Consider the following 19,320-nt stretch of genomic DNA (forward strand, 5'->3'; position numbering starts at 1 on the left):
TTCACATTTATTACAGTTGCTTAATATCTGCAGTCCGACACTGAGTATGAACTGGGGCCAGGCAGTTTCATGTATCTTGTTCACCACAGTATTTACAGCACCAGGATGATAACTAGGACACAGCAAGTGCTTAATGAGCAGTTACCTGTTCAGTGAGTGAAGAGGTAAGGGCTGGCCAGAAGCCCTTCATTTGGGGTGGGCAGACTGCTGCAGCAGGTCACCCATGCACTCTGTCTGTGTCATAGTATCTGGAGCCAAATCCCCAGTGGCACCCCAGTAGGCATGGTGGGTGCTTGCCCAACTCTTGAAGAAGGCAATCAACACTGCCCAGCAGCTCCAACAGTTCGGCTAAGTGGGGTTATAAGTGTGGTCTCAGAGTCCCATGGATGGACAGAGCTCAGCAGTAGCAGCAGAAGGGACTCTAGGGTCATCCAAGTGCTCCAAACCTGGGCTGGACAACTGGCCGTTCGTCCCTTTCTCTGGTACCCAACCTACGCCAGGCCGCCATCGGGATTCGCCAGGCCCAGCAAGTCCTCTGCCAGGCTGGTGAGCTCGTTCTCCTCTAGTGCCTCTACCAGGCGCTGCAGCGTGGCGCGGCGACCCTCGGCCTGCACGAAGCGCCGCAGCAGCTGGAAGGCCTGCTCGTACAGCCCGTCGCGCTCGTACTCATAGGCCAGTGAGTCGAGCGCCGGGTCCCGCAGCGCACGACAGCCTCGCTGCAAGGAGCGCCCCACTTTGCGCCACTTGAGGCCTACTGAGCGCGCGAACGTCTGTTGGTCCTGCAGGCTCAGCGGCCGGTTCACTGCGGGGGGAGCGGGAAGCAGAATGAGCTCGGGAAGCCAGGAGCGGTACCCTCCATTCCCACCCAGGTACTACCCGGCCCAGACCTTGCTCCTCCCCAAACTCCATCTTCCCAGTGACCTTGCCTGCGCCTCTGAGCTCGCCTCACCTATGGGCTGACCCTGGAACAGAAAAGTCTGGCCAGATGGCGGCGGCGGCGGCTTCTCGTCTGAGAGAGAGGCATCCAGGGACTGCGAGGGCACCGGAGCGACCTCCACGTCGCTACCCTGGCCCCCTGAGCCGCATGTCAGATTCCGGAGCGCATCCTCTAACTCAGAGAGCTCGTCGTCCCGGAGCCGGTCAGGCTAGGGAGGGCAGTGGGGGGTCGTCGGTAGGTGTGTTAGCTGCGGATCCCCCGCCCCACCCTAACCTGGCCCTGGCCCTGGCCCAGCCGCACCTTCTGGGCGAAGATGCAACTCAAACAGCGCTCTTCATCCGTCAGCAAGGTATCCAGTCGCTCCACGCCAGCGCGCAGCTCCAGTTCCAACGGCACCGAATGCTGGGCGAGGGCTGCTGCCAAGCACCCTTGCAGCGCGGCGCGCAGCGCCCCCTCGCGATAAGCGCGCAGAAAGCGGCTGCAGGGCTGGCGTCCGCAGAAACGCACCTGCACAATCAGCTGCGGTTCACTGCGGTGGATCTTGAGCATCTGTAGCACCTCCGGACTCCCAACACTCTCTGCGGAGGCGGACAGTCAGGCGACAGGCGGTCCCCATGCGGGGCCGTTCTCCAAGCGACCGTAGTGGGGCGAAGCCCGCGCAGACTCCCTCCCTGTTCCTAGCTCCCAGCTGGGAAACAAAACTGGCATGCACACAGCAACAACCCAAAATGAAAGCCAGAACCTATCACAGGGAGCACCGTAAGACGGAATGGGTGCCACCCCAGCCCCATCGTTGAAGCCTCAAATGAGGGTGGGCAAAAGGGACATAGGGAGAGGCTTTGCAGCACAGAGAGGGGCGTATGCCCAGGGCAGCCAAGCCTTCTGGGTGGGCACCCGGCAGGACAGTGGAGGGAGAGGTCTCAGGTCTTCAGTCTCCACCAACTGTGGCTCCCACTGCCCGGGAAGGAAGCGGATCCCCCAAACGGCTTCAGCTTCCTGTGGCCTCTGCCCCGAGAAGGGAAAGGGGGGCTCCCCGGAAAGGTAGGTACTAGGGAGGGGTCTTGGGCAAGGAGTGCTGCAGTGAGAGAGGAAAAGAGAGAGATGGGCGATTAGTAGAAAGCAGAGAGCTGGCTGGTCTGGTGAGTAGAGGGCATCAAGCAGGTGGGGGGGCGTTAGTGCACATATAGGTAGATCATACACAGAGACGGGGACACATGTCTACACCCAAGGGCACACATGCATAAACAGAGAAGACAGACTTATGAAACCAAGCACCCCTCTCCCCTCCTCCCCACCCCATCATATCTTTTCCTTAACAGGGTGGTTAAGCAAGGGGCCCACAGAGTTCAGGAGGTGGGGCCTCAGCCCCTGGCCCCGCCCACAAAGGCCCAAGTTCCCCTCCCTCTTCAAGTACCCCCCCACCCACGCACCTGCCAGTGCAGTCCGCAGAGCCCTGTACACCGCCACCTTCTGCTGGGGGTGAGCGTAGGCATCAGACAGGACCACTTTATCCAGCGAGGACTCCACAAACAGGTATGCGCTGCCCACCCACTCCTCGAGCCCATTTGGCCCACTCGCCATCTTGCCTCCTGGAGACACAGACAGGCATCCAGATCACCCCAGCCCAGCCCTGGAGACAAGTGTCCAGTCCTGCATGGCCCAGCTGTCCCCACCCAGCTGGCACACTTGTAAGGGGAAGTTTATCCCACAGGCAGCCCCTTGTGCTTCTGTCTCTGCACAGCCCAGCCCAGCTCAGCTCAGCCCAGACTTGGAGTGAGTACTGTCCATCCACTATCTTCTCAGAGAAAGCCCAGGGTCACAGTGGCAGAAAAAGAGAGATACTATACTGCAGTGGAGGCAGAGAAGTTCTGCTCCCCACCCCCACCCCGCCCTCAGGCCAGGATGTCTCCCTTATCAAAGCTGATAGGAGACATCCTTATCCTGGGCAGTGTCCATGCCCCACAGCCAACCGAACCCATGTCCTGGTATGCCTTCAGCTTAAACTTGAGCCCCGAGTATCCCTTTGGGACCACAGCCCCCCCATTAGGTTTTCTCACCTGCATTCCTACCATACCTCCTGGCTTCACTTCCAAGGATACCTGTTAGTGTTGACCTGTGCCCAGATTCCCTCCCCCAATCCTGGCTGAACTTTGGGGCCTTCCGTCTTCTACCCATGTGCCTGTTGGGGGCGCTAACCCCACTCCCTAGCTCCAGGTGTGAGCGAGAGAAATAGGCCTGGCCAATCTTCATATTCCACTCCCCTTCCTGAAATAATTAGTTCAGAGTTGGGTATAGGATTCAGGTGAATCAGAATCAACCTGCAACCCTGGCTGGACCAATAAGAAAGAGATGTTAGTTTCCCTTCGCACGGGGCTGAGCTGGAAGGAAGGATAAGGACTCCTTTGCCACTGCCTGGAAAGAGCCTGGCTGAGAATAAAACTGACACAGAAGGAGACAGAGCCAAGGGATGAAGAGATGCATGCCTAACCATACTATGCCCCTGGCTCTAGCTGCACCCTGAACTTCTCAGTTATGTGAGCTAAATCATTCCTCTTTTGTTCTAAAGTCCTTGGAGCTGGGCTCTCGTCTTACACAACTCAAATTGTTCTATTACAGATTCCCTCCTTGTCCAGACAGAGCCAGGGCCCCTTGGTGCTAGTATCTCCTCCATCTATCTTCTGACCAAACCCTAGCCCTAGACCCGGGGGGGGGGGGGGAATTCCCATGAGGCAGGATGGTGCAGCATGATTCTTCCTCCCCACCTTCCCTGGGGCAACATCTTACCCTTTTCCTAGAAACATTGGCTCAAGACCCCACCTCCTGCCTCACCAGTCACACTTCTTTATCTCTGATCGTCTGTATTTATATACAGTGGGCTAGGAGGGGGTGCTGAGCCCCAGCTGTAAGCACCCAGGATGTCTTTGCTGTAGGCAGAACAGATGGGATGGCCCCAGCTGGCATCCATTTACATGAGGAACAGGGAGCCTCAGCAGTGGGGGGGGGGGGGGGGTGCCAGAGGGTCCCTTGGACTTTGTTGGTTAGGGAGTAGGAATCCTGACCTCAAAACAGAGGTTGCATTTCAGATCTGCCCCGAGATCATAACCCGAGAGCCACAGCTGGGACAGTAACTAGCCAGGCAGGGACCCTCCAACATCACCCAGACGTGATGATGGTCCGTCCCACCCTCAGTATGAGCACAGGGGACATGCATTTTGAGCCTCCCTCCCCATAACCTTTTGGTAGAAAATATATTAATACTTGTGTATTTATCCAAAGCAATAGTCTGTAAATTAACAGGAAGCTAGCTAGCAGTATTTACCTCTGCAGGGAGTGGAGAAGGAGATTGGGGGGGGGGGGGGCGGGTATTTTCATTGTATTTAGCAACATTCTAATTTATGTAAAATAGACATGTTTGCTTTGTATTAAAAAGCAACATAAATTCGAAGCAAAAAAAAAAAAAAACGGGGTAAGACTCTATAGGTGATAAGTGGGACCAAGAGCAGTACAAGACAAGTGACAAAAGTGAGGAGCCCAGCGGGAGTGGCCCAGAGGGCAGGAAAGTGTGGGAACCTGCCCTGAAACGTTTCTTCTTCCATGTCTTCTTAGCCCCCTGACTTGAGGGTGCTGACCTCATGAATGTGGAAGTTGCAGCGGTGGGGGTCTGGGACCGGGCCAGAGTCTGCCCATCAGGACTGTCAGGGCGGGCGGGCCCTGGAAACCTGAAGGAAGGGGGGGATGTTTTATCACACTCACTAGTGGACAAATGGGAGAATTCAAACAGGTTGGGCTGGAGGTCTGGAGGGTCAGATAATAGGATTGAGACGAGGACGGGGACCCTTGGCTCGAGTTATCCACTGAGGAACCTCTTCCTGCGTGTCGTTCTACAGAAGCCCCTCCTCGGGAAGCCCCGCGCGCGTCATCCGCCCGCAGTCCGCCTCTCTGAGGGCGGGGCCGGGCTGGGTCAAGGAGACTCTTCACTGAGCTGAGACTGAGAGGGACACGCGGGTACCAACTAAAGAAAATAGGCCCCTACTACCAGAGGTCAACCAGGCGCAGGGTCCCATTAATATAGCCTAACTGTCCTGGGGCAGCTCCACCTCCGGTTGGGTGGACAGCAAAGGCCCGCGGCCAGAGCCTCTCAAGAACTGCATCCATCCTGGCGCGTCCCCCTACTCAGCTGCCCCTCTGCCCAGCCTCCAGTTGCACCCACCCTCGTGCTGCGGTTTCGCAAGTGCAATTGGCTAGGGCGGGAACAGGTCTCTGCTCACAGACAAAGTCAGAACGAGCCCCGCCCCGCCTTCCCACCAGTAGGAACTTGACCACCCGCCCCCCGCCGCCACCGAAAGACCCTAGCTGGGATGAGGAACGCTAGTGCCAACGTCCGTACGCTCTCTTTCGCCTGCCAAGGAAACACCCCAATAGGCCGCCACCACCAGCTGGCCCGGGCAGCGGCGGGTGACAACCGCGCTGCACCCACGCTCCTGAGCCGGGATCCGCCTCTGTTTCTGCCGGCACCCGGGAAAGCCCACCCATCCTCTGCACTAACCTGGCGGCCTGGGCCCAGCCCGGATTCCCACGCCCGCCCTGCTCCACTGGACTAGGCTGCTTCCGGGTGTGCGCGGAGCGCAGGGGCGGCGCCCCAGCCGGAGCAGCCCCGTCAGCCCGGGCGTCCCGCCCCCCGTGTTCCCTGTGACTCCTTCCCTCCCACTGTCCTCAGGCGCCAGTCCACAGCCTCTGGGCAAAGCCCCCTTGGTCCGTTGAGCAGGTAAGACACTGGCTCCCAGGGTTAGACGGCGGGAAGAACTGCCCACAGCAAGAGACTTTGGGCACTTGCGGCACTTAGGCGCCCAGGGGACCCCAAGGGAGAGCGCTGCCTCGCTTTCTCAGGCAGGAAACAGATCAACAAAGAGGCACCCCCTGGGCACCATAATTTTCTAGTGCCGCCTGGAGGCTTGAGCTCGATGATCTCTGACCTCTCCTACTCCTTGACACTCAGAACGGGGTGCCGGTGGGTCCAAGTTCAAGCCTGGCCGAGGGTATCTGAAGCCCTAAGGGTAACGAGACGCAAATTGCAGCAAGGACAGTTAACCTGGAGAATATGGGAAAACAAAAAACTAGCAAGTGGTGTGAAACGTGTAGGAAAACCTTCAAGCACTCTAAAATAAATTGTCAACTTCGAAGAGGATGCACACTTTCCAACAAAGGCGGCGCTCCGGGATGGGTCTGCGGAATTCCTGCTGAACCTAAATCGCCCAACCTGAGCCTGTACTGCTCCGGGATCAGGATTGAAACTTGAACCCAGGGCACCTCAGGTCTCAAAGCCCGAAGCTTTTCTCCGCCCCTCCGGCCTTTCTCAGGAAGCACCCGGGACTTCTCCCCAGGAAGGGGAGAAAAGGAAGGAGCCTTCACTCAGCCGTTTCAGCAGTGCCCCACCCGCGCCCCCGCTTCCTGATTGGCTGGTGGTCCCTGCCAATTAAAAGTATTCTCCAATGCTTTCACCCTATTAACCCTATCGTCACTCTCTAGTGACTGGCAAGGCTAGGACGTGGTTTCTCAATTGGGACCAGTGGAGTCAACTGGCACTTCTTAAAATTCAGATTCCTGGGTCCTACTCTTTCCAGAGAGCCTGATTTAGTATGTGGGCAGTGGGATCTGTATTGTGAACAAGTGTGCGGGTGATTCTACTGCCCCTGCCATCTGAGAAGCCCTCATTTCAAGGGCCCTTGAGGCGTGTCTTGGGCCCAGTCCTTCCCTGGAACTTAGAGTTCAGGGAAGGAAGCAGTTCTGGAAGATGTCTGGGAGACTAGTCTGGGTAGTCCGGGTGGGGAGTGTGTGTATGGGGGGGCAGTTAGAGGCGAGACGAGCTCTTTGAGCTGGGGAGGGGGAGGGCAGGGGGGGAAGGACGATTTGTCCCAAGTCATGTACAGTGCAGCCCTCCACCTTCCCCAGGGTAAACCTTAGTAACTAGGAGAAAGACCCGATAGCATTTTCCAAATCTACATGTTCGGCTTTATCAACTTCGCACATAGGTCGTAGCTGTATTTCTTCTGGTATAGCATAAAATGCAGATTAGTTCAACAAGTGAGGATGTAGTGTGAAAGAATCTTTAAGCATCCAGGGCCAACCTCATGGTTCTGAGGCCTGTTCAGTGAGAGGCACAGGGTCTCATGCTTAGTTTAACACCTTGGTCAAATGCTCTGCTGCCACTGTCTTGAGATTATTAATAATATTTTCAGCAAAGAGTCCTGTATTTTCATTTTGCACTGGGTTCTGCAAATTATGTAGCAATTCCTGGGCCACAAGCATTTCTACACATAGGTTCTGGTGGTCCCCTCAACATTTTGGCTTTCTTGAGCCCAGAGACGCCCTTCTCTCTCCAGGCAAGAACTGCTGTTAGCACAGAGCTCCCACCCCGCCCACGGTCATGACAGAGCCTGGAGAGCAACTGCCAGAGGAGGTGCTGGCGCTTATCTTTCGCCACCTGCCCCTGCGGGACCGTGCCACTGCCTCCAGGGTCTGCAGAGCCTGGGCTGCTGCTGCTACCTGCAGCGCGGTGTGGCACGACACGATCATCAGGTGAGCGGCCCCTCCTTCTCCCTCCTCCCCGCCGCCCTCCTGCCTTCTCCCTTTCTCCATGGAGTTGGGGGTTAGGGATATTAAAAAGCACAATCATTACTAACATTTATTGGCCACCTATTATGTACTAACTGGTGTTCTAAGTGCCTTATGTATATTAATTTATTTAATCCCCACGAAAACCTTATGTGGTAGATAGGTAGTATTATTATGTCCATTGCACAGATAAGAAATTGAGGCAGAGATTTAATCACTTTCTACAGGTCACTCAGGTAAGGAGTAGCTGAGTCAGAATGGGAACCTGACAGTTCAGAAGCCATGCCACGCCTCGGTAGAGACCTCGGAGAAAGCTCAGTTCCTAAAATATCATTGGCTCTCGCTGCCAGAGTTTCAACTAGTTGACAGGCGTATCGCATCTTAAGTCTTCTAAAGGGATAGGGTGGGAGGTCCCCCTAGAATCAGCGGCTACTTTGGGGCAACCAGGAATGATCAGGACTGGGAGGTGTATTGTAGGGGGCAGAGTGGGGACAGTAGGGTGAGGGACAGGCAGAGGCCTCTGGAGGCCAATGCCTTTTCTTCACCGTTCTAACCACAAGTTACGACTGTGAGCGAGAAGGTACGCTGCTACCATATCTGTCCGCCTGCCTGGACCACGTTCACAATCTACGGCTGGAATTTGAGCCGTCGAGGGAGCCGAGCCGCAGGGCGGCCACTGAGTTGCTGACGGCACTGGCGGGTCGTACCCCAGGGCTTCGAAGCCTGCTCCTGAATTGCCACGGAGAAAAGCCCCTCTTCGACGCAGGCCGCGACATCCTGGACGCCGTGCACGCCATCTGTCGGGCCTCCTGCGCGCTGCGTCACCTCGACCTTCGGCGCTTGCCTTTCACACTGGACGACGCACTGGTGCTGCAGGCGTCACGCGGCTGTCCCGAGCTCCGAAGCCTTTTCCTAAACAACTGTACGCTGGTGGGCAGCGTGAGTCCAGACTCCGTGCTAGAGCTACTGAAGGCCTGCCCGCGTCTGCGCGCCCTTGGGCTGCACCTGGCCAGCCTGTCGGGCACCGCCCTCCAGGTGTTAGCGGCGCCAGACCGCGCGCCTTTCGCTCACTTGGCCCTACGGTGCGCGTGCCCCGAAGACGTACGCGCGCCCCCCTTGCCCGAGGAAGACTGGGCCGCAGTGCGCCGCCGCCACCCAAGACTGGTCGTGGAGCTGGAGCTGGAGCCAGCGCTGCCTGACGAGAGCGTGACGCGGGTCCTGCAGCCTGCCGTGCCAGTGGCTGCGCTGCGCCTCAGTCTCTCTGGGGACACCGTAGGTCCGGTGCGCTTTGCTGCGCTCCACTATGCCTCAACCTTGCGCGCGCTCGAGGTGCGCGCCGCTGCCTCAGCGGAGTTGGACGCCGCGCTGGAGTTGCTGGCTGTGCGCTGTACGGACCTGCGCGAAGTACACTGCTTCTGCGTCGTGCGACCCTCAGTGCTGCACGCCTTCCGCGCGCACTGTCCGCGCCTGCGCAGCTACACGCTCAAACTAACCCGGGAGCCACATCCCTGGCTGCCCACTCTTGTGGCGTGATGGCGTAGCCGCCTCCCCAGCAGATATGTGGCCACTGAGATGCTGGATGCATTTGCCTAGGCGTGCACCTACTACTAGACCGCTCCTTCAGGACTCTGTTGCCTCGGGACCAGCCTCTGCGTCCTGAGTCCACTGGGTGTATTTCCGTAGTGGGATCACCCTCCTTCAACCCCACTTCCCTATGGAAGCTACGCTAGCTCCGCGTCCCTGGCATGGGGAGCGGGGCGGTGGGGAGACAGGACACAGGCTCAGGCGGCGCCTCTGGGGAGAGTGTGAAATAAAAAAATCCTGCAGCAACACTGCGTCCTGTGCAAGGCGGCGCTGGCTCTTAACAGGGAGAGCAGGGAACCCGCAGAGGCCAGAGGACCCCACCAGGTAGGCATAGGAGAGATCATTTGTACTGATAAGCTACGGCTGCGGCTGCGGCGGTCAGGGACCGGGCACTCCGCATCCTTGGAAAGACAATGTCTCAGAGTTCTTCGGGAGGGTGCCAGCTTCTCCTCTCCGCACCCCCACCCCTTCACTTCTATCTGCCCTCTCTATCCAGGCCATGGCCATCACCTTCTAGACTTTTTCAGCCCACACCAGGCCGCGCACGGGCGATTTCTCCCTAAGAACAAAGGGTGGCACTCGAACCCAGGTCTCCGTCCCCACCGCACCCTCCACTCATATCGGATCCCAGCCTTCCCTTTCTGGCTGCTGTTGCTGCGGCCGCGGCCTGAGCCCCGCCCCGTGGGTTCGCACGTGGCCCCCGCCTGACCCGGCGCCCGGAGGCGGAGTAGGGAGGGGCGGGCGGCAAACGCAGCACTTTCCGCGGCTTTGACAAGCCCGCGGCGCCCGGGCCCGAGCGCTTAGCCGGGCCGAGACTGCGCCATGCAGGAAGCGCCAGCAGCGCTGCCCACGGAGCCGGGCCCCAGCCCCGTGCCTGCCTTCCTCGGCAAGCTGTGGGCGCTGGTGGGTGACCCGGGGACCGACCATCTGATCCGCTGGAGCCCGGTGAGGGCTGGGGCCCCTTGATTTCCCCAGTGGTCCCCGGGATCCTTCCACGTCAGTGAACATCCACGGCCACCCAACCCCCGCCTGGGATAGGGCTGTGGGTCCCCCGATTCAGCTGTCCCGGGTAGTTTACCTTGGAGGGGGTGTGCGAGATGGAGGTGAGGCGACTTCCTACGGACCGAGGAAAGGGTAGGTAGGAGCCTTCTGGAGACCTAGAGCCTGAGGGATCTTTGAGGTCAGTTAGTTCCCACCCCACCCCAGCAGACAGATCGGAAAACAGAGACCAGAAGAGGGAGGGAAGGGCTGGGGCTGGTTCTAGCTCAAAGTAACATCTTGGGTCTGGGACCCGTCCAGGGCTGGAACCCAAAAACCCTGGCCTTTGCTCCTCCTTTCCGAGAATCCAGTAGAGATTTTTGGGTTGGGCTAGGGTAAGAATACACTGTGGTGGCCCCAGGCTAGGCCTCATAGCTGGTGCAGTTCTGGCCTCGTCCCATGTCTCCAGGAGTGGCCGGTCCCCAGCGGAGTGAGAGAGAGAGAGAGAGAGAGAAAGAGAGAGAGAGAGAGAGAGAGAGAGAGAGAGAGTGTGTGTGTGTGTGTGTGTGTGTGTGTGTGCGCGCGCGCGCGCGCGCCAGAGCGCGGGCCTGGCTGTGGGCGGGCAGGCCTCACCGTGTCGTCCCGTCTCCGCCCGCACGGTGGGTGGGCGGGCGGCGTTCTTGGCAGAGCGGGACCAGTTTCCTCGTAAGCGACCAGAGCCGCTTCGCCAAGGAAGTGCTGCCCCAATACTTCAAACACAGCAACATGGCGAGCTTTGTGAGGCAACTCAACATGTGTGAGTCCTTAGGGCGAGACGGGAATTGGGTGTGAGTGACTTGGTGCGCGGGGATGGGGCAGTTCACTCCCCCACGCCCCACTCCCTAGACGGTTTTCGGAAGGTGGTGAGCATCGAGCAGGGCGGCCTGCTGAGGCCAGAGCGCGACCACGTAGAATTCCAGCACCCGAGCTTCGTACGCGGCCGAGAGCAACTACTGGAACGCGTGCGGCGCAAGGTGGGTACGGCATGCAGGAACCAGCACCCCCGGTAGAGGTGTTGAGACGGCTGGCCGTGTTCTAGATGACTCTGATCCGATCGTGCTTCCCACCTACAGGTGCCTGCGCTGCGCAGCGACGACGGCCGCTGGCGCCCCGAGGACTTGGGCCGGCTGCTGGGCGAGGTGCAGGCTTTGCGGGGAGTGCAGGAGAGCACCGAGGCGCGGCTGCGGGAGCTCAGGCAGTGCGGGGGGGAGGGGGCATAGGAGGGGGGAAGGGGGAAGGGGAGTCTGGACGAGAGAACACTAGCTACCAGGCTGTTCTTCTGCACAGCTCCTTCCTCTCTCGTGTCTTGGTGCCTCCATCCAGACAAATGGGCTGAACTGTGGAACTCTATTCTCTATGGATGGACGATCGTCTGAGTGGTCGTGGGTTCAGGCCTGCCATTCTGTGGGGGGTGGTGACTGGGCGGACTCTCAGGTGCCTCAGCACCCCTCCCCCACGCCTTCCCGCAGGCAGAACGAGATCTTATGGAGGGAGGTGGTGACTTTACGGCAGAGCCATGGTCAGCAGCACCGGGTCATTGGCAAGGTGTTCCTCTCCCCCTACCCCACTTCTCTCTTCCACTCCTGAACACACCCACCTCCTCTGCCGGGGCAGCGAATCCACCTGGAAGTGCCTTGGGTTGGGGCAAGGTCCGAAGTATGAATTAACCCTTTGCTTCCTCTTTAGCTGATCCAGTGCCTCTTCGGGCCACTTCAGACAGGGCCCAGCAACGCAGGAGCTAAGAGAAAGCTGTGAGTGAGAAAGTCCGGGATGACGCCCTCCTTCCACACTCACTTCCAGGAGCCTCTCTGTCAGAGGCTCCATGCCTGAACTCCATCTCCTCCAGTAGACCCCTCACTGGGAATCCTCATTCTTCTTCCCTGCAATACCGTTATTCTTCACTCCATGGCAATGTCCCCAAGGGCCCACCTCCAGGGCTTTCCCCCTCTCTCCCCAACTCTACCACCAAGTACCCTCATTCCCAGATCCCTATGTTCCAGGACCTTCTCCCCCAATTCCACCACCCCCAGCAATCCCTTCCCCCTCACTCCAAAGCATCCCAACAGCAGAGGGTCTGGGGCTGAAACCATGCTCCCTCCCTCCCCTCTCCACCCCCAAAGGGCCCCCATCTCTGGGTGGAGCCCCTTCGGCCTCCAGCATGTGACTGATGCCCTGGCAACAGGCCTCAGCTCTGCTGACTTGGCTGCTGGGGCCTGAGGGAGGGAGGTGCAGGCTGAGAGGCATGGGGGATGAACCTGCCCCGCCCCCCTGCACAGGTCCCTGATGCTGGATGAGGGGAGCTCATGCCCAACAGCAGCCAAATTCAGTGCCTGCCCCCTACCTGGTGCCCTCCTTCAGGATCCCTACTTTATCCAGTCGGTAGGTTTTTGCTCCTCCTCCCTTCCCTAGGGCATAGCTGGGATTATGGAGAGCCTATTCTTTTCCTCCATTCCCAAAAAGGAAGAGAAGGTGGAGTCCAGCTTCTCCTCCCCATGGCCCAAGACCCAGGTTCCCCAACATGGACTGAGCCTACCCCCTCAAACCTTACTCCGTAGACCTGGTCCATGTGGGTACTGGTTGGGTTCTGACTCTTCCTGTGACTTGAAGGACTGGGCCTAGTTGTCTTCTTACAGCCCCTCCCAGAGACCACCTTGGGCCTCACCAGCTCTCACAGGGCCAGGGGCCCTATCATTTCTGACATCCATGAAGACTCTCCATCCCCTGATGGGACCAGGCTTTCTCCTTCCAGTGGTGGCAGGAGGTAAGACAGACAGGGCTGCCCACTGGGGAGCCTGTGGGGGATGACCTGGCAGCCCAGATGGCTATGGGGGAATGGAGGGAAGTCAGTGCAAGGGTCTGGTTGAAGCTTTTCTCTGGTGCAGGGAGAAGGGCCTGGCACTGCTCAAAGAAGAGCCGGCCAGTCCAGGGGGGGAAGGAGAGGCCGGGCTGGCCCTGGCCCCAAACGAGTGTGACTTCTGCGTGACAGCACCCCCACCGCTGCCTGTGGCTGTGGTGCAGGCCATCCTGGAAGGGAAAGGGAGCTTCAGCCCTGACGGGCCCAGGAATGCCCAACAGCCTGAACCAAGAGGTCCCAGGGAGGTACCTGACAGGTGAGCAAAAGAGTCCATTCTTGACTGTGAGCCCTGTGGGCTACTTTTCCAGACAGACCACCACTAACTAACTTCCCAGCCCTGTCTGCTCCTTGGTGGCTGAGGGGGAGGTCCGGCACTATGATCTGAACTAATTTCCCAGAGTTGCTCTAAGAGTACCTGCATCACAGTTCCCTGAAAAGTAGAAATTCCCATCAGGTCAATCAGCATATCTATGGTAGGGTTCAGGAACCCAGGAACACTTATTGTGAAGGAATTCATTGGGGTGAATGGAAACATTGTAAAGTACACAATAGTTTAAGAACCATTGATGTTGACAACTGCAAAGAGAGGGTATATATCCCAAGACCCTACCTCCATAACCCAAACCTCAGGTCAAAGGTAGGAGGCAGAGGCATTCTTTAAGTATACTCTAGGTGGGGAGTCCTCTCCTACCATTTTGTAGATGTCAGATTTTGATCCTGATGTATCCAGAATCCTTGGGAATCTAATGGGGGTGAACACTGCAGGCCGACAGCAGTTCTCTGTGCACAGGGGAACTCTGGGCCTGGACAGGGGCATGCGGAGCCCAGAGAATCTTCTGCCTCCCATGCTGCTTCGGGCCCCCCCTGAAAGTGTGGAGCCTGCGGGGCCCCTGGATGTGAGTACACCTTCAGCAGGGCAGGGGCATGGGGCTTGGTGGGGTTTGTGTTGTTGGGAAGGCACCACTGACCCAGAGCTTCCCCCAGGTGCTAGGCCCCAGCCACCAAGGGCGAGAATGGACCCTGATGGACTTGGACATGGAGCTGTCCCTGGTAAGGTGAAGGTGGGGAGGGCAGGGGTTAGAGTTGCTGAGCCAAGCCCTTAGCCAGTGCCGGAGAGCTCCCCGTCTCAGTTCTCTTGGTTGGCCAGCTGCTTCCTGGGGTTTTCCTATGCAGATGCAGCCATTGGTTCCAGAGAGGAGTGAGAATGAGCCGGCAGTCAAGGGGTTAAATTCTCCAGGGCCAGGTAACAGTTGTGGTGACTCAGGACTAGGCGGGAGGTCCTAACTGGTCTGAGCTACCAGGATTGGGTAGGCTGGGCAGTTTGTGTTTTGGAGGGAAATCCCCAGAGTTCTGGCAGCCCTCTGAGAGCCACCCACCCTCTTGCTGTTGGGTGAAAGCAGGGAGGTTAAGAATGGATGTTTCATCCTAACTGACCAGAGGGTAGGGCAGGCAAGGCTCTCCTTCCTCAAAGATAGAAGGAAGAGCTGTTTCTCCCTGCTGAGCACAGTCCAATTCTCCTAGGGAAGGACTCCACACTTGGGGCACCACTCCTGCTGGATGTGCAAGCGGCTTTGGGAAGCCCAGCTCTCGGCCTTCCTGGAGCTTTAACGATTTACAGCGCCCCTGAGAGCCGAGCCTCCTACCTGGGCCCAGGGGCCAATCCCTCCCCCTGAAACCCGCTCTGCTTTGAAGCCAGCCCTTCTCAGCTTCCTCGTGCCCCCCTAGAAGAGGCTGATTGAAGACCCTGTTACTTCTCCATTACTGAACCCTGCACATAAACTGCATTTTTTTTTTCTGTGTTTCTGGTCTCTTTTCTCTACTGACCAGGGAGCATAGAACTCATGGGGGGGGAGGGGGGACCTTACATTTACAGAAATTTCCAGCTCCTAAGGCTTTAATAGTGGAACCCCTGGAGAGTGGAGGTTAGCTCCACTCCCTGCTTAGCTCCCACCCTCTGGCCTCATCCAGGGCTAGCATGTGGCCACTGCAACCTCCAGAACTCAGGGGCTTTTGGGGTCACATCCAACCTTCTAATGCATCTGCTCTGTGATCGTGGGTAAGCTGGTCCCCTTCTCTGAGCCTTATCTGCGACAAGCAGAGAGAATTCAAGAAGATGGATGTAAAGCATCTGGTAATTGCCAGGCCAAGAGACTGGGCGCTGGATATTTGGGGCCGCAGGCCGAACCACCCGCTCGCTGACTCAGCCGATGCACCCTGGGTGGAGAGGGAAAACGGACTACGTGTGTGAGCCCAGGCGGTGCTCGGCCTCTGCGGCCTGCTTCCCGCTGTCCTAAGAAGAACGCCCCCCTCTTCTCCACCCTTTCCCAGTTCCCGGCAGCCCTGGCCGCCCCGCCCCCTCAGCAGCTGCTGCTCCCACCCCCTCCCTGCCTAGCCCATTCTGCCTCGTCATCTACTGCCCCGCGGAGGCTCGACTCTTGAGTGGGGCCGCCCGGAACGCACAGAACCGGGAGCCCCCCCCCCCCCCCCCCCCCCCCCGGCACCTGGCTGGAGGAGGGAAGAGAAACTGATTGGGCAGAATCTGCGCCCCCTCATCACCAGCCGCGCTCGAAGGAGGTCTGTGAGCCCCGCCCCTCCGCCGGACTCTAGCTCTGGGACTGGGTGGAGGGGAGGTAAGGGGAGCCTTGTGATCTCACTTTCGCAAAAGCTCCCGCAGTTTCCCACAACCCTTGCTCCCTAGCGTAAGAGCCTGCGCAGCGAGGTGGGAAGGAGACCCAGACCCCTCTGGATGCGTGGCACCTGTAACCTCCTGAAGCTCCGGGAAGAATTTGGTCTGTGACCCTTGAAGGACTAGCCACGACAAAACTTTGGTATTCACTTCTGAGCATTGGGTCGCAGGGGGAGACCCAGACCAGCTAGGGTCTCTGCACCTCAGACTGAGGTGCACAAAGTGCAGGACTTGGCATAATGTGGGGAGGAGGTTAACATGAAAATAAGTTGGGGAGCAATGAGGGAAAAGGAGGGGCCAGTTCAATCTGTCCCCCCCCCCAATTCTCTGCACTTGTACAGAGTAGGTCCTGCACCTGTGACTGGGGGGACAGTCTTTGGAGGTCTCTGCCAAAGAGGGCAGAGGGTCCGTGTACACAGTGCAGTGATGTCCGCGCAGTTGTGAGGGTGTATGCTGTTCACTGGTTCCACAAGAGAAGGAACCAGTCTGCTTTTGGGACATTCTGGCACTGGGGTGGAAAAGGAAGGGGACATTTGAGTCACGGAGGATGGGTCCACAGCATGGAGGTAAGGAAAGGGTATTCCAGGCTTAGGGAATAGCATCTGCATCTGGTTCAGATGTGCCAGGGGCTTGCAGGGTTCTCCCAGCACTGTGTGGTGGAGGGAAGTGGGAGAAACCCCAGCTGTCCAGAAGGTGAGGAGGTGGCCTAGAGCAGCCAGGCCAGATAATCTTGATTCTCTCTGATGGGCAGTGGGGGGAAACAGGCCATTAGGGCTGATGTTCTGCTTCGCAGAAGATCTTGTTGTAGTTCAAGTTAGAGCAAATAAGATCCCAGTTCTGCCACTTGGTCTCTCTGAACCTGTCTCCTCACCTGTAAAATGGGGACAATAAATCCTGTCCCAGGGGCTTGTCAAAGTCACTATGTGGTGGGAGTGATGGGATGGGACTGAGATGTACTTAGAAAGACTGTCATAGGAGATGAGGTGACCACGGTGGGGTTGAGGGGGATACTAATAGAGACCACTGAGAGGTAGAGGAGTAGCATTTGTCAGAGATGTGACATGAAGGGAGAGGGAGGGGTGGGGGTAGTTCTGGTCTCTGGTCAGTGGCCTGGGGAAAGGGCTGACACTTCAGTATGGCTAGGAGGGTGAAATGGCCAGGGAGGCATAGCTTGACACCAGGTGGTAGTGGGAGAGACCTGGGAGGCAGGATGGGGGCTAGGACCAAAGGCGCTCACCCAGACCTGGAGCCAGGTAGGGAGGTAGCAGAGTGACCCCAAAAGGAGGATGAGACCCGGGAGGGTGCTGTGTGAGCAAAGCCAAGGCTGGTGTAGGTGGGCTGAAGGAAGGAGTGGTTCAGGGCCTGACCTATTTTGCCCCTTAATGCCAGGGGCTTTGCTGCCTGGGTCAGGCCACTCCAAAAGTGATGGACCTTTATCCTTGGTTGTTAATAAATGGACACAGCAGATTAACTTCTGCCTAAGACCTGCTGCTTGCGAGAGACAGTCTCTCAAAATGGGAGGATCCACGGAGGAAAACAGAAAAGTTCAGCAAGCATTTGTTGGTGGCTTTTATGAGTTGGGTCTGTGGTACCTAAAGATGAAGCATTCCCAGGGAAGATTTCCAGGGAATCAGGGAGACGTTGGGTCTCAGGTAATGTCAGGAGGTCTTGGTCAGAGCTAGGTCTCAAGAGGATTCAGGCATCCCTGCTCAGGTATTAGGGAGCCAGGAAGCGCCATCAGACCAATGTCAGGGTTACAACATGGTGGTATTGGTGAGGGACTGCAGGGGTGGAGCCTCCCCCAGAAAGATGGGCCTCAGGATCAGGATAAGGAGCCTAGACTTCCTTCAGTTGGTGAGGGAAGGCTCTCAGCACTTGTGCTCTGGGTGCAGAGGGGATTCAGCACTCAGCAGAGTCTAAGCTGTACATGAAAGGCTAGACTAAGTAAGAGGTTAGGATGACAGAGAAATACTCAGCAGATAGACTGAAAAGGACCTGACTGCAAACTGGGTGTTGAGTATCCAGGTCAATTGTAGGTCTTTCTGCTTGTTAAGGTGGGGAAGCAGGCTGGGCAAAAGAATTTAGTTTGGATAAATGGTCTGAATCAAATGCAGGATCTGCAGGCAGCGGGGACACAGGAGGGACGTCCTGACTGGGGAGAGTGGTCGAGAGTAAATAAGGGCCCAGGGATAGCATAGAGGAGAGGGGAGCCACAGCTGACGTTTAGGAACCCAAGGAGAAGCCTGAGGAGGAGAGGGGACAGAAGCATCCTGAAAGGCAGGAGGTACAAGTCCTGTGCTGAGGAGCTGTCCGGCTGCCCGGGTCAAGGTGAACTTAAATCCCAGCCACGAGTGTTCACGGAGACCCTGGGAGAGAGGTCAAGGGCGGGGGAGTCCTTGCCCTATTACCTCTCTCCCCTCCCCCATGCAGCCCCCACCATGGGCAATGCGCAGGAGCGGCCCTCAGAGATGATCGATCGCGAGCGGAAACGCCTAGTGGAGACGCTGCAGGACGACTCCGGGCTGCTGCTGGATGCACTGCTGGCGCGCGGCGTGCTCACCGGGCCTGAGTATGAGGCGTTGGACGCGCTGCCTGATGCCGAGCGCAGGGTGCGTCGCCTGCTGCTGCTGGTACAAAGCAAGGGCGAGGCCGCCTGCCAGGAGCTGCTGCACTGCGCCCAGCGTACTACGCGCGCGCCAGACCCGGCCTGGGACTGGCAGCACGTGGGCACTGGTGAGCGCGAGAGGGGCGGGGCCTGGGCCAGAGCACGGGGCTTGGCGGGAAGGGTAAAGTGTGGAGCTGAGTTGTAGGTGGCCGTGTGCCAAGGATACCGCTGAGACCTTAAAATGAGATACTCAGATACTCCCACCTCCAATCCAGGCTACCGGGAACGCAGCTACGACTCTCCATGCCCTGGCCACTGGACGCCTGAGGCACCTGACTTGAGGACCGCTTGCCCCGAACCGCCCAGAGCTTCAGACTGCGACGAGGCTGGGGTTTCAGGGGGCTCGGAGGCAGTATCCGGAACCCTCGAGGAACTCGATCCGGAAGTGGAAGCTGAAGTCTCTGAAGGGGCTGAGCCAGAGTTGGAACCCCAAATGGATCCGGAACCAGAGCCAGCACCTGAACTGGAGCCAGAGCCAGAGCCAGAGCCAGAGCCTGACTTTGAGGCGGGTGACGAGTCTGAAGGTGTGAGGCTACCCAAACCTGGTGTCGGATTGGCGGGAGGGTCCCCCCCCCCCCCCCCGCCCACGCGACTACTCTCCACCCCCCCCATCATTTCTAGATTCCTGAATGTCAGCGTGCTGACAGGCTGCTGCTCTCTGCCCAAAGCAGACAGGACCTGGGATCCTGCTCTGGCATTGGGGAGGATGCCACCAAGTCTCCACCTGACCCAGTACCATTGGAAGTGAATAAACTCCGGTGGGTCACCTTGGGCCCTCTCTGTGACTCTGACTTTTTGCCCAGGAACTAGGGTGAAGATCCATACCCCTAAGTCTTAGCAACCTGGGAAGCCCTGTGCCCCACTGCCTTGTCCTTAGCCCCTTTTCATCCTCAATAGCCCAAGCCACACTCCCCTGGAGCCCTCAGTTCCAGGCCCCCAGTGGGATGACGGCCATACCCTAGGGC

At 58.1% G+C, this 19,320-nt stretch overlaps 4 protein-coding genes across 14 annotated transcripts; 3 read left to right on the top strand and 1 right to left on the bottom strand.

The window, feature by feature from the left end:
• Positions 1 to 62: 62 nt before the first annotated feature.
• Positions 63 to 5,565, bottom strand: TRADD (TNFRSF1A associated via death domain). The gene is made up of 5 exons (XM_043599498.1): positions 5,484 to 5,565; positions 2,368 to 2,526; positions 1,238 to 1,515; positions 950 to 1,145; positions 63 to 802 (listed from the first exon to the last, which is right to left on the bottom strand). Exons 2-5 carry the CDS (start codon positions 2,516 to 2,518, stop codon positions 492 to 494), a joined length of 936 nt encoding a protein of 311 aa, XP_043455433.1. The 5' UTR covers positions 2,519 to 2,526; positions 5,484 to 5,565; the 3' UTR covers positions 63 to 491.
• Positions 5,566 to 5,608: 43 nt separating this feature from the next.
• Positions 5,609 to 9,379, top strand: FBXL8 (F-box and leucine rich repeat protein 8). 3 transcript variants are annotated; one of them, XM_043599494.1, is made up of 3 exons: positions 5,609 to 5,702; positions 7,318 to 7,513; positions 8,110 to 9,379. In XM_043599494.1, exons 2-3 carry the CDS (start codon positions 7,362 to 7,364, stop codon positions 9,080 to 9,082), a joined length of 1,125 nt encoding a protein of 374 aa, XP_043455429.1. In that variant the 5' UTR covers positions 5,609 to 5,702; positions 7,318 to 7,361; the 3' UTR covers positions 9,083 to 9,379. The 3 variants fall into 3 exon arrangements, with proteins under 3 accessions (XP_043455429.1, XP_043455431.1, XP_043455430.1); XM_043599496.1 differs by having other exon boundaries at positions 5,692 to 6,416; XM_043599495.1 differs by lacking the exon at positions 5,609 to 5,702 and adding an exon at positions 6,423 to 6,665.
• On the top strand, positions 9,326 to 14,803 carry HSF4 (heat shock transcription factor 4). 4 transcript variants are annotated; one of them, XM_043599473.1, is made up of 14 exons: positions 9,330 to 9,457; positions 9,630 to 10,078; positions 10,799 to 10,907; positions 10,997 to 11,124; positions 11,224 to 11,348; positions 11,620 to 11,695; positions 11,837 to 11,901; positions 12,427 to 12,529; positions 12,784 to 12,911; positions 13,033 to 13,260; positions 13,735 to 13,900; positions 13,989 to 14,054; positions 14,178 to 14,247; positions 14,526 to 14,803. In XM_043599473.1, exons 2-14 carry the CDS (start codon positions 9,956 to 9,958, stop codon positions 14,675 to 14,677), a joined length of 1,539 nt encoding a protein of 512 aa, XP_043455408.1. In that variant the 5' UTR covers positions 9,330 to 9,457; positions 9,630 to 9,955; the 3' UTR covers positions 14,678 to 14,803. The 4 variants fall into 4 exon arrangements, 3 of the variants coding, with proteins under 3 accessions (XP_043455408.1, XP_043455409.1, XP_043455410.1); XM_043599474.1 differs by having other exon boundaries at positions 9,338 to 9,457; positions 13,795 to 13,900; XR_006300147.1 differs by lacking the exon at positions 14,526 to 14,803 and having other exon boundaries at positions 9,326 to 9,457; positions 13,770 to 13,900; positions 14,178 to 14,228.
• A 67-nt stretch (positions 14,804 to 14,870) lies between these two features.
• Positions 14,871 to 19,127, top strand: NOL3 (nucleolar protein 3). Of its 6 annotated transcripts, none has more exons than XM_043599499.1 (5): positions 14,871 to 15,578; positions 15,703 to 15,793; positions 18,121 to 18,423; positions 18,571 to 18,879; positions 18,977 to 19,127. In XM_043599499.1, the coding sequence occupies exons 2-5, from the start codon at positions 15,751 to 15,753 to the stop codon at positions 18,982 to 18,984; spliced, it is 663 nt and encodes a 220-aa protein (XP_043455434.1). In that variant the 5' UTR covers positions 14,871 to 15,578; positions 15,703 to 15,750; the 3' UTR covers positions 18,985 to 19,127. The 6 variants fall into 6 exon arrangements, with proteins under 6 accessions (XP_043455434.1, XP_043455435.1, XP_043455436.1 ...); XM_043599501.1 differs by having other exon boundaries at positions 14,874 to 15,578; positions 15,703 to 15,832; XM_043599504.1 differs by lacking the exon at positions 14,871 to 15,578 and having other exon boundaries at positions 15,641 to 15,793; positions 18,571 to 18,776; positions 18,837 to 18,879.
• Positions 19,128 to 19,320: the final 193 nt, after the last annotated feature.

This window comes from Prionailurus bengalensis, chromosome E2, assembly GCF_016509475.1.
Source record: "Prionailurus bengalensis isolate Pbe53 chromosome E2, Fcat_Pben_1.1_paternal_pri, whole genome shotgun sequence".
Taxonomy (NCBI): domain Eukaryota; kingdom Metazoa; phylum Chordata; class Mammalia; order Carnivora; family Felidae; genus Prionailurus; species Prionailurus bengalensis.